The sequence below is a fragment of the Falco biarmicus genome, chromosome 2, assembly GCF_023638135.1.
Source record: "Falco biarmicus isolate bFalBia1 chromosome 2, bFalBia1.pri, whole genome shotgun sequence".
NCBI classification, from domain to species: domain Eukaryota; kingdom Metazoa; phylum Chordata; class Aves; order Falconiformes; family Falconidae; genus Falco; species Falco biarmicus.
Window position 1 is genome coordinate 94593457 of NC_079289.1, and position 13666 is coordinate 94607122.

The window sequence follows — 13666 nt, forward strand, 5'->3', positions numbered from 1 at the left end:
TTGACCTCTGTATTAGAAAGGCAAAAGCATGAGACTAAGAACAGCAAATCAGCTTGAGATAAAGCAAAACAGATATTTTTTTTTTCTAAACTACACATTGGCACCAAGGTTATCAGTAGCGGAAATGAAATGCGATATATGACACGAATTAGTTGATTTCAAGAATAGAAGGACAAATCTCAAAAATCTCAAAATCCCAAGAATAAAAGCATCCTAAATCCTTCTCAAAATCCAGGATTTAAAGGCTTTTCTGAAACTAAATTAATTTCAAATTCCCAATAGATATCCTTCACAGGGAGAAAACTAGAATTCTAAAGTTTTATTTGTGTGATATAGGCAGAGAAGTGTTGACATTGGTATTGGTCCTATGACAAGGGGACAGTATCTGTGCTTGTGACTTCTGTGAACTGACACCTCTACTTCTAGTAATTTGAAATCTGATTAGTACGCAGACAGAACCCATTAACAGAATACACAGGCATATGCAGCCTGTTCAACATGTGTTTAAAGGCACATATGACCAGTAATATAGTTTCAGTAAAGATGCAACTCTCCAAGCAAACACTGAGCTTGTGCAGCTCCACTTCTAATGGGAGAAGCATCTGTTCTCATGTCTATGTGCCCTGTGGACCACAGAAAAAATTCCAGACCATTCAAAGCGTAACCTTTGGGGGGGTTATACATGTGCAGAAGTGCTTGTTACAGCTCAGCCCAGGGAAGAAAAAGAGGGTTTCATTCTATTATTAAACTTAGGGCCTGTTTGAAAAAGGACAACCTATCAGGCTGCAAATCACACGAGATTTTTGTGCTACTGTGGCTCCACTAAATAACCAAGACTCTCTTAACAAAGAAACTAGAGAGCAAACTAGGGAACAAGAGTTATTCCACTTAGACCATACATTTTCAAAAGTGCTTAGCTGCACATATCTTACACAATGCACAGTAATGCACAGATAGCATACACAGCTCTAAAAGAGAACCTATGAAGATAAGGCTAATTTAGCTCAGACTTGGTGGCAGACTAATACAGTCCCCTTATCTCTGTTATTTTAGTTAGCTCATGGTTGAGCTTGCTCAGCAGGGCATTCTGCTGTAAGGACAAACCAAGGCTATATCTGCCAGTAAGTTAAAAGTGGCTCTGAGCATTCCTGGCTGCTGGAACATGACCACCTATATGGCTATACTATTGAAATAGCTCTGGGACATTTGTGGCCTGTGCCAGCTACCACTTTGCTAAAAAATTCCTGGCCATGCTTCAGAAGGTAGAACAGCCCAGGGACCTAACAGGCAATTTGCATATGTAGGTTTGCCCGGTGCTTCCCCCAAGCCTCAGATGCTGAATCTATTGCATGTGCACAGAACTGATCTGCTTGCCTACAGAAGGCATATTGAATGCAGCTGCAGTTATTGCAAAGGAAACACCCAAAAGCTGGGGGCTTCTCTGTTGCCTTTTGGTAACTTTTAAGCTGCCAAATAATTTTTGAGCTTAAACTTCCAGGTTTAAAGGCTGGAGTTGTAAGTGATTCCTTCATATCTATTACACACAACCACGGCTGCTGTTTCACTTTCCTGTCTAGTCGTACTGAGGAATTGACTTCTTCCCCTGTGAGCAACATCAGAAGCACGAAAGATAGTGTCCCAAAATACATAACACTATAGATTTATAGTACAGTCTGAAAGATATTGTATAACAAGTGGATTGTTTTGACTCTGAAAAATGTGTCTTTAGTATGTCGATGCAATGTTTTCAAGCAAAGGCTGCAGGTGCTTAGGAAGGTAGCAAGGATAGACTCATCCATTTGCATGGCCTTTATGTCATGCTTCCCTCACAGCACCTGCAGCTCACTCATCTGCACTGCAGTAGGATGGTCCCTCCACACACTGTGAACTGCTCCTTTCATCTGATCCAACACAGGGGTCTCATATATTGGAACAGGGGAAAAAAAAAAAAGCTGAGTTGTCACCACTGTGTTAGCTGAAATATTTTCATATCTAATTGCAGTTTATGGAGGGAAAGTGGTGCATTCAAGGTTTCTGAATCTGCAGTTCTAAAGATTCCCATGTCTGGTTCCCAGAATTACCAATCAGCATGTGCAAACAGATGGCATTGGCCCAGACAATTGAGAAATTACACATCTAGCACGTAACTGCATGTCCTTCTGATGTGAAGGTTAGTTAAGAAAGTAACATGGGCTGCTAGTTAGGAAAATAACATGGGTTCTGGATTTGACTTCCCTCTTTTCTAATAATTTCCTATATAATCTGTCGATGCCTTAATCCTCTGATTATAAACGTGTCAGTTTGCCCTTGTCATCAGCCCACAGGAGATGCATGTTATACGTTCAAACTTCTGTATGCTGAAGAAGGCTTCGAGCTTGCCGGGGATGTTAGAGATCCAAAAGCCTTAAACTCTAACCTCTTCTATGTAAACGAGAAAATATTTTGTTTTACTATTTTGGAAGATGACACAATCCATAGTACAAGATAAGGAGACAGAATATCAACAGTCTGCTTTCTGGAGTAATATCCCCATGTGCACAAACCTTGATTACAGGTTTTCCCTGTAAATCCAGGGAAACATTTGCATTTGTTTGGTCCCACGCACTCGCCATACTTGCAGCCATGTCCACAGATTGCTGGCGGAGTCAGGCAGAGAAAGCAGAGAGAAAAAGAAAAAGTTAGAAATACTATAATTGAGAACTTTCGTCCTGCTTACTTGCCTAAAAACTTGTTGCACAAGTTCCACATTCTCTGTACCTCTCCCTCTAGTTTGGGAATGGTACCTACTGCTAAACACTTTAGTTCTGCTTAAAAAATGTGACACTAGCACAGATTACACGAGTGCGTGCTTTTCCAGGTTTGTAAAGACCTGAAAAAGAAGAGACTCCTTTTAGCTCTCTTCCTCATGTTTTTCTGCCACGCTTATGATTACATTTAGTTTCGTACTCTTGCCTTTTTCCTATTTTGAAGAAGCCTATGTGAGAAGCAGCTAACCAGAGCTTAACTTGCTATGCTTGGCATCTGGAGTAGGAAAGAGGCAACAGCACTCCTGCAGCCAAAGGAGACACACTACCATAGTTTTCCAGTCTTTATCTTCTCAGCTACAGCTGAGGAATGTGTCCATCTCATGGTGGAACATTCAGAGCACATCTGTCAAATGATCAGGCAACCTTCCTTCCCACATATCCCACTAGTATAATTACATCAGGTTTACAATGATTTGGGAGGGCTATACTTAGCATGGAGACATATTCTAACTCTCATCCCTCTGGATTATTAGTCAGAAATTAAATGCTGACTTTTATAAGGCTTACAGCTCCTAAAGTCAGTGTGATTGTCAACATGAGGGTTATTCAGGAAAGCAGATCAAACATGCATTTAGACCAGGACTAGCTGTGGAAAAACAGTGAAAGAGTATGCGCCAGGATGCGCATCTTGCTACCTTGTGTAATTAAAGCTGCTATGCAAACTACAGGAAATAGGAGTGTCACAGTGTTAGTAACTATATAGTAAAATTCAAAATTAAAATTCATACTTCTAAATTCAAGTATCTTCCATACATATAAAGATTGATTCAGATGAACTGATTCACCAGCTTTGCAGATTAAGGCATTTTTCAACACTACCTCTATCCCTGAATGCAGCGTGACATACTGCAAGACCAGCTGAGTATTAGCACTGAAATAGGGAACACCACTGCATCTGAATTTACAGTGCAGAATTACATTATAGTTGGCTTAAAAAAATCTGCTAAAGATGAAACGTAGAAGTTAATGAAAACTGTACTTTAGTACAAAAGCAACCTATTGCTTTAAAACAAGACAACCTATTCCACTGGCTGATCAAAGTTACATTTACCAGTTGTCCCTCCAGGCACTCATTTGCATCAAAAATAAGGTGCTATTAAGCAATGCGGAAATATTAATAAAGGCATTAATCACTTTTCCTTTTTTAAACTGATATGCTATATATACAGAACAGAGACATTTTGGCATCTTTCCCTTTTAGATACAAGTAGGTTGATTTTCAGCAATTAATAACCCTAATCCTCTACTCAAATTCACTGGATATACAATGCCAAACTCTCTGGGACAACAGGTGCAACATCTGAAAAAGATTCCTAGAACATCCGTTTTATGATTTTGTTGTGTTTTGCCCAAGTACAGCTACAGAGAGATTCCACATCACCTTCTCCTTGGGATCTGTAGAGCTTTTGTAAATTCGAAGTGTCTTAAGAGGCATCGACTTTTCACTAAGCCAACCATCCACAGACCAGAATGCTGGCCAGCTACCTGAGCTCAAGTCAGGAGCACTTATTGCTTAAGTTTTATTTATATTTTTAGAAAGTTAAAACCTCCTGGTTCTCAGAGGCTGTGTACTCTGAAGATAAAGGATACCAACTGATAGAAAACCATTTTAGAGGTCCATATGTAGCATTAGAAAACACTGCATTTTTGGCACTTACTTGACAGCTGTAACAATACAGGCACTGACCAGGGCTGTGCAGGAGGTTAGAACAGATGGTCCCTTCTGGACCTAAGAATTTTTGAATGTGTTTTTTATGGCTTGGTGTTATTTACCCAAAGGTCTGCTTTTTTGAGGAGATGGTCTCTCAAACATGTTTTAGTCACTCTCTCACAGAGTTAAGAGATTTCACTCCTCAGAAAGTTTATTTCTGTAACTTCTGGCAGACATATATGAAATCCCTTTATTAGTACCAAGTACACCGCCATGGAGAGGAAACAAGCATAAAGTGTTAATGTTACCTTCACAGTGGCCCTTGTTGTTCTTTTTCCAGCCATAACAGCAATCCAACCTAGAACCATAGCGACACACCCCAGGCTGTCTCACAGCCACCAGCTGCCCAGGAGCTCTTGAGCTGTGTAAGGAAGGATAAATACTAGCTCCAACAGGCAAACGCACTTTGCTTCGTATACTCCTTTGTACATTTCCCTTATGTTTTATCCACCGTCAGGCATTTTCCTTTCACTGAACCTAGGGAAGTGTTCCTAGACAGGGATGCAAAGTTGCATGTGGTTGGAGAAACAGGGAAGATGGGAAAGTTTCAGCTGCAATAAATTAACTGTGCAACATAAATCCTTTCTAATGAGAAACATGGCAAAGGCAAAAAATACAGCCAAGTCCCCTACTACAATGACTCATTTTTAGTATCAGTTAAGTCAATGGGGCTGCTCCAGCTTGTGTCACTTGAAGAATCTGGATGGAATATATGATGCCATACCTGACAGAAGTACTGCTTTGGATGATGAAATACCGATTCTACAGAAAAGCAGCTTTCTGAACACCAGTCAGCCCCATAAAAGCTAGTGACTTACACAATCAATTTGCATGTATGAGCCTGCAAGTCCTACGCATTCTGGTTGTACTGGTCTCCCTGACCATACAAATTAACATTAAGTCTGCCAATAAGCCCAGGGGGTTCAAAGTCACTGTGCAGATCAGTAGCTGCAAGAGTTGGAAAACCTGCAATGTTAGTTGCCAAAACTATAAATATGATGGAAATCCACAACTGTGTAAGTCTTCTAGACCTACTCTATGCTGCAAGGGGTGCTGTGACTCTAGTTCTCTTCTCCCTCTGTTTGCTGTTACTTAAAATCTTCATTACCACATGTCTGTCCCCTTTATGAAATTCTCTTCTTTATCAAAAATCCTCTGTCCTCACTGCTTTTCCAGGCCATAATTTAAAATACACTTTCTTCAAAGAGTCAAAAGTGGTGTTTCTGACACAGAAAATACCTTATCTGTGAGAGCTCTGTAGTGAGTGATTCGGGGTATTGAGGAGGGCAATAAGCAACAACAAACATCCCCCTGGTGGCGGGAAAAAAAAAATGGAAAAAATGTCAACAGCCCAGGCACTTTCACATTTTTTAGTCTGATGCACAATAAAGGCATTGCTTTATCACCTTACAGCAGTGCTTCACACATATGCTCCCATGCTTATCTGTAAGGGTTGCACTCATACTGGAACAGTTACCGCAAACATCACTAAGGCAAAGTAGTAAAATAAGTATGCGCATACACTTCAAAGATACAAGATGTTCCTTCAGAGTTTTCTTCAGTAGCAGAACCATTGGAAAGAGAAGAGAGTTCACAAGGAACACATAAGCTCATCTATCTGAGATACCCTGAACGAAGAGATGGTTCTTATGTCACCTGGCAAGTAAAAAAGACTTCAGTGTTGAAATAAATTTTTCTGAAGTCACTCAGCCTTTCTCATTTACCCAGTGATGCAGTTTACAGAAGTACAAATACCCTGTCTTCAGGCAGCAGAAAAAGCGTATTGAACAGCTATGATTTCTGTATGTGCGTCTATTAGAAATCAGCATCCTCCCTCTGGGTTTATACACAGTAAAACAACCTTTTTCTGTTTTGTTCATTCAAATGCTCTTGGTTTCCATCACCTGCAAGTATACAAATTAAAGAACATGTTCTGCTTGCATGCTAGGAAGTGCCCTTGAATTCACCTTGATAGTAAATGTATATTCTGCTTACATCCCAGAAAGTCCCCTTGAACACAGCTGGATAGTGCTATGACTCCCCTTGAAGGTTAAAATGCCTAAAGCTTGGAGGAAGCAGGATCTCATTACTTTCCAGAAGGTGCTCAATTTCACAGGAAGACAAACTCATTCAGTGATGTTTTATTTAATAATTCACTTCAAAATCAAATGAAAATGTCTTTACAAATTATATAATATCTCACAAGATTTCAGTACAAACATCTTAAAACATTATTGAAATGTTCCATAAAACTGCAAATAAAATGAACATAGCTGAACTTTTTAGATATTGTTCTGACTTCCACAACAAGCACCAAGTGAAAGTCTGTCTTCGGCAGTGGGAAAGCTCAACTAGGTCATTGAGAGTCCTCCTTGATCCCAAAATCTGGGAGGAAAACCAGTTTTACCAGGCTAGTCCCTCCGAACCATGAAGAACCACCAGCCACCAGCTCAGTTATTGCTGTCAGGAGTTCAGCATTTTGTGCAAAAGAAAGAACTTTAGAAAAAGATCCTTTCAGGCAGATTCTTTCTGGGTGAATGTCACAAGGACCCTCTTGGACACTGGGGGAGAAGTAATGCAGACCAGAGGCACAGGATGCTTTTGATCTCTCCCTATATGATATTCATGTAGGATTTCACAGCAAGTACCTAGAGGCCTAAGTGAGATTGCTGTGCTTGTGACTGCCTGCTCAGAGTGCAAAAAATTCCTGGCCTTGAAGGACCTGCAGCCTAAATATGTGACTGAAGAAGAAAGGCAAGAGAAGATAGACTGTGCAGGTCAGTGGCAAAAGTGGTCTCTACATTTCTAGTGAAGAACTCTGTCCTCTGAGGGTCAGCAGCTTACAGCACTGCTGCCAAAGGCACCAAGTGGCAGACTGAGCCATCCAGGGCGCACAGGCAGGAGAGAAATAACCAACTTCATGTGGCTGTGACATTGCTAACACCAGCAGGATGGCATTTAGCAAAAAACATTGAAGACGTTCTTTGATGAAGACGAAGAACAAGAACTTCTACAGTAAGCTGAGGCTGCCTTACTTGATGAAACAGAATGAAAGAGCTGGCTGTATTGGCTGTCACAACACCACTGTGAGCCACTAACACCATTATAAAGTAAGTGGGACTCCCGGGTGTTTCAGGTAAAATTCCAGGAAAGCTGTATTGCTGCTTTATCAGGCTGTATTGTGTACAGTTCTTAACGTCCATGGCAAAGAAATATGAAATATGTATTGTATCTATGATGATAAAACATATGAAGAATGACCTGTTTTGCAGAGGATGAGAAGAACTTGGCTTCACTTGAACAAACCAAAAGCTGAGAGGGGATCTGATTGCTTCCTACTGCACGTCAGGCAACTCCAAAAGAGAGAAAGAAGAACTTGTTAAAAGAAAGGCCAATTTATATCCATTTGCTCTTGCACTACTTACTGTCCATTAATAGTCTGAGGGGGATACGAGAGTATGAACGCAGTAAGAGGTCTTGAAGAGCATTGAAGAACCAGAAGAACAACTCCTACCTAATTTTAAGATACACTGTCTCTTTTGCAAGTTGAGAAGGATCTAATGTTTCCTGCAATGATAGAAACATAGGCATTAATGAAGTTATGTCCCATTTATTCACCTGCTGCTGAAAAAACTTGTTCCTCTCTGGAGTAACATGAATTATGAATTCTATCCCAAAAGAAGTTGGACCATTTCACAGCAAAACATTCAGATACTGGCCAGGACCAGGTACGTATATGACTGTACCTACACTGGCATAAGCAGCAGACAAAATAAATTGGGAGTGTCATGTGAGGACAGACTTGAACTACTACATGCAGTACCTTTGACTTCTTGCAGTTTGATATCTTAAAAGAAAGCATGTATTTACAGTAAAACATTTAGAAAGTTCACCTGCTCCACTGACCAACTGACTAGGTAGACTTCAGCGAAGCGAGGTTGACTGATAGGGTAGGACTGATATCCCCAATAGCTTAAATACACAAAAAACGGCAAAGGAAAATATTACAAGTATAGTATAACAGGTGATAGAGGGGGAATAAAGCACACCTGAATGTTGGAACTTGCTTGTCCAGGAGAATCTCCCTGCCACCCCCTACCCCTCCTTCTTCTTGTTTCATTCTATAAAATAAGGAAACAGGTTTACATTGCATAATTTTCTCAAAATTAGTTCATGACATAGGCCAAATCCAACTACTAAAAATATCTGTATACCAATGGGCAGTCAAAAATTTTGAATATAGTAACTGAGCTGATAGCTGTGCTGGACTGTAATCCTCACTAGCAGCCATTTTACCAATAATGGTTAAAATAAAAGAAGGAAAAATCCCAGAGGTGAAAAAAGTTACTTGTCATGTTCTAATCAGTGAGCATGAGCAGCATAAGCCCTGCTTGAACTGAGTTATGTGACAGCAGCAGCTGCAGAGGATGACTAAGAAAGTCTTCAAAAGCCTGATTTAACCAGGTAGATAACAAAGTCAGGTATGGTTTGAGTTAATACATCTGTTTATTTTCAGATCCCATTAATATTCTGTATTTTACCAAGGTTTTCTTTGGGAAGGAACATTTATGAGCTTTTACTTTTTTTTTTTCCTTCAGGATACAGCTGCTAAATAGATTTGGTGCACTGTTTCCACAAGATCTCTACAGGACACTTTTGGTCTGCTCTTGCACATACAATAGCTGCCTGCTCTTGGGGGTGGGACAGAGGGGGGAAGATCTGTTATATTATTAGCAGCTTCCAGTTAACTTCAAAGGCAGGATATTATCTTTCTTTAATTTCCCTCTAAAAATTTTCTGGACATTGCTACTAGCAAAAACCAGCTAGCACCAAACCTAAAATTTTGATCAACTGGTATATTCAGAAGGACAAAAAGCTGGTTTCTCACAACTTAGCAATTTGAAAGAAATACAGTAAAATTTTTTTTTAATGTGTCATGCAGGGATCCATTTACCACTTTGCCAAACGAAAGCAAGGGGTTTTGTTGGTGGTGGTGGTTGGTTTTTTTGGTTTTGTTTGGTTTTACAGAAGTTTATTTGAAGAGTGACTTCTTTCTACAGGAAAGTTCACCTATAGTCATATTAAATAAAACCAGAAATGTGTCACCTGTTATCTTTTAATAACTTTGCCTTAGCTATCCCTTCAGCCAGTTTCAGGCAACAGGCAACGTAACAACAGCCCTGCTCCACCCTCTCTCAACCCTCCCAAAACACCAAATGACGTTTAGCTTGGACTTGCAAAAGTTCCTCTGTAAGGCTTCATGTGCCCACCAGACTCCTTAAAGGAAGTGCTCAGAGCAGAAAGGTTACATGTCTAGGTATGAAAGCTACACTTCTAAGAGATAAAGTTAACCATAATTAATTCAGTCTTTCAAAACTGATTCCAATTTTTACTATTTCCTGTTCCTTCTCCCCGGCTAATTAGAGCAGATAGTATTTCTTTGTCCTCTTTGAGTCCCTTGCCATCTAACACTTCCAACACGATGTTTGAAAATCTCTTCTTTCCCCATCCTCCCAACGGACAAGGCAGAGTAACGATCTTGGTAGAAAAGAGGGATACCACCACCGTCATCCAACACCACCTTGGACAAGCTAGGCTGCAGAGCAATCAGACTTAGGTATGCTGTAGGTTTCCCATCGCTTTCCCGACTTCCTGGGAAATGTCATTTTTACTGAACACCCCACTCTCAGCTTCAGCTAACTCCAGGCTGTACTTTCTTCTGGAGAGAGATAACGCTCTTATTTTGTGGCTTTACACCTTTCAAAGTCTTTGAAGGGCAAATACACAACATCAAGAAAACTAACATCAGCATTCAAGCAGAGCTCTGCTTTAAGAGCAGATGTATTTTCTGCAGGAGCAGGTCTGGAGTCCATTAACTCCTCCCGAGGACCTGTCCGCTGGCCAGCCCGCGTGCACGGGCACAGCACGCCGCCGCTTGCTGGGGATACAAACATTCCCGTTCACAAATCTGCTACTAAACAAATAAGCCACACGCCACCTTGAAGGCTTCATCCCCAGTTGCTGCAAAGTCTCCTGCCAGCTACTCCCTCGCCGCAGCGCTGGCGGCGTTCTCTTTGCTTCTGGAGAACTGGGAAGGGGAAGGCTGGGGTGCCTTGGTCCGGAGCAAGTGGCTTTATTTACCCTCTCTCGAAATCTCGTTCCGTTTCTGGGGCGAACCTGTCTCTGCAGAACCGCGCAGGCACGGCGGGCTGACGACAAAGCCTCTGTCTATACAAACAAGGCAGAGACAGCGCAGCTCACGCCGTTCCGTACGCGGCGCGGCTGTTCTCACCGCCGGGATCGGCCCCGCTGCGCTGAGGGGACCGCTGCTCCCCGAGTAAGGCAGCCCCGCAGCTTCCGCGTGCCTACGTGAGGGGAAGCGGCGGGCGAGCCCCCGGCGAGCGGCGCTCGGCACGGCGGGGCCGGGCGCCCGCAGCCGCCTCACACGGCGCTGCGCCGAGCGGCACCGGGGCCCCGCCGCCGCCGCCGGGGCGAGCTCAGCGGAGGGACTCGCCGACACCCGCACCTGCGGGCGAGCACGGCAGCCCCCGGCACGGCGGGGAGCGCACGCCGCCGCCCGGCCCGGCCACCCGCGGAGCCGCCGGCCGAGGATCGGGACCCAGCCCCGGCCCCGGCCGGACCCCGCGCCGCAGCGGGGCTGCGGTCCCCGGGCACCCTCCCCGCCCCGCCGTCCCCGCTCACCTGCCCGCGGCGGCCAGCGCGGCGGCGAGGAGGGCGGCGAGGAGGGCGGCCCCGGACGCCGGCACCATCGCCCGGCCGCGGGGAGGGGGGCCCGGCCCGGCCCCGCGGCGGTGAGGCGACGGCTGGCGGGCCCGCGGCGGCGGGCGGGCGGTGCGTAGGGCGGGCGAGCGGCGGGACGGGGCCGTATAACCGGGAGGGGTGGGGCAGGGCGGGGCGGGGCGGGCCCGCCTCCAGCCGTGCGCGCTGTGCGCGTCCCGCGCTCTGGGGACGGGGCGGGCAGCGACCCCCGGCGGGGCAGGCGGCTTCGCGGGACGGGGCGGCGGAGGGGAAGGGGCGCCCCGCGGATGCGGGCATGGAGCCTCGGCGGTGCCCCCCGGGGAAAGCCATCCCGGCGAGCGGTGCGGCCCCCCAGCCCCTCCCCAGAGCAGGCGCGGCCGCTGCTGTCGGCTTATTCCCTGCATCTGCCGGTGCCGCCCCGCGGGCTCTGCCTCCGCCAGCACCCGCACCCCCACCCGCACCCGCCGTGGCACCTCTGCGGTGGGTTCCATCACGGGGAAATAACGCCTGCACTGGAAGATGTTCAGGTTTTGCCGTTCAGCTGCAGGACCTTCCGTGGCCGCGGTTTGTTTAAGCTGCTGCCCGGGTGCCAGGGTTTTGAGCTGCTGATGCTCCTCGGTAACGTTATCGCTTCCCGGCGAGGCCTTCGGCTCTGCTGTTGCTGCCACAGTCTGTGAGCTGCCTCACCCCCTGGCGCGTCCTCCTAGGATAGTGCTTGCACTTCGGGAGTGCTGGGGTTTGTATAGGATTTTGGCGGGTTTTTTTCCAAGATTAAGAACGCTGTCTTTTTGCAGTGATGGAGAAATTTGATTAAGGTTTGACTGTTGTTTGCCAGCGAATGAAAAACTTTGCAGTGCAATACTGTTAAGCTATGTTCAGCCTCTGTTGTATCCCTCGCCTTCCTCATACGATAAAAGCACCCAGTGAGAGAAGGATATGTCTTCTTTTTTTTTATGCCAATGCTCATACTAGCCTACTTGCTAAACATTTTTTGGCAATAAAGGATATCGTGTGAAAAAGCACTAACTCTGTTCCCAATTTCCAGATCCTACTATGAACAATTTTCACAGTCCCAAGCTCTGGAATGCTGCTGTATTGAGTATATGGAGAAGGCACCCAGAATCAGCAAAGAGAGCATAGCACCTGTAAAAAGCAGGGGCTATTTATTCAGATTTAGTGTTCTTATCAAAATATCTCAACACTGGAGTCTAAGCCCATTGATAGCTGGACACATCCATAGTTAGACCAGGGAGTGCAAAGAGCAGCTGTTACAAAGGCCGGCGTGATGGAAGGTTACAAGTAATCACAAGGAAGTAGTAATTCATACTTAAAAATCCCAAGTGCTGACAATATACATTCAATGTAATATTCAAAGTCAAGGAGTTGATTCAGAAAGCAGAAATATTTATAAAAGTAGTGTTGAAACAAATTTGGATATTCAAGTTGAGAGAATTCTGACCTACAACAATAATTCTGGAGTAAAACAACCAACATTGTCTGCTGGGTAAATTTCTTAAGAAATACCTACAATAGCTCTGATTGCAGTGATAAGATATCTAACACAAAATAAAATAGGGAAACCTTTTATCACTCTTGACTGTTTGTATTTGATTCACGCCACCCACTCAGTCATCTCACAGACCCTTGTGAGCATGGTGTCAGTCCTGGAACGTTGCTGGGAGGGAGCCTGAAGGGACTAGTTTTCCTTTTGTGACGGAAGAGAAAGCTGAGGAATAAGTGACTTACCTGGGATCACCCAGGAAGTCTGTGGTAAAGGCAGGAAAAGCAAATAGAACTTCCCGCAGTCACCTGCCATGGGTCACCCCGTGCGTGCGGTTCGGTAGGTGTCATCAAGCGTGCCTCAGCAGGTTGGGCTGGGCTGGCTGGCAGTGCTGCTGGCTGTCTGCAGCCCCCAGGGACTGCCAGGAATGCTGCTGGACAGCGTTTGTATGCAGGCATACTGAACTCAGCATTTTAAGCACAAGCCTTTGGCCAGCTTTTTCTTCTGTCATCTTTGCCGTGGGAATGGGAATGTCCAGGAAACCTGGGATAGCAGTCATGTTAGTCACTCCAGCTTAATCCTCTGCTGAGCAATAGCAACATCTACACTCAAGAGAGGTATCTGAAGCAGCAGTTCCTGTCTGGGTCAGTCTGAAATCTCTGCAGAAGGGTTTTCCAGGAGTTTCTACAATGTTTGTATCAAAACATTTTGAATAAGGTGAATTTTCCAATGGTCCTAAAACAATCAGATGTTTTCCTTGTGTTGCCTGTCTGCTCTTGGTTTTGAGCCTGTGCCAGGCTGTCATCTGCTGCTGATTTCTTCAGGCTCCTGAAAAAACAGATATCCTCCCAAATAGGCTTAAGTCACCTTGGAGAGTGGAGCAGTATG

The 13666-nt window shown here is 44.6% G+C and overlaps 1 protein-coding gene across 1 annotated transcript in view; it reads right to left on the minus strand.

Annotated features, from left to right (window-relative positions):
• Positions 1–11347, minus strand: part of EGFL6 (EGF like domain multiple 6) — a 44157-nt gene extending 32810 nt beyond the window's left edge. The window contains exons 1-3 of the mRNA XM_056330001.1: positions 11221–11347; positions 4767–4879; positions 2544–2636 (exon numbers count right to left, since the gene is read on the minus strand). Of these exons, the coding sequence (XP_056185976.1) occupies positions 2544–2636; positions 4767–4879; positions 11221–11288 (274 nt within the window). The 5' untranslated portion in view covers positions 11289–11347. The remainder of the gene's footprint in view (positions 1–2543; positions 2637–4766; positions 4880–11220) is intronic.
• Between the last annotated feature and the right edge of the window lie 2319 nt (positions 11348–13666).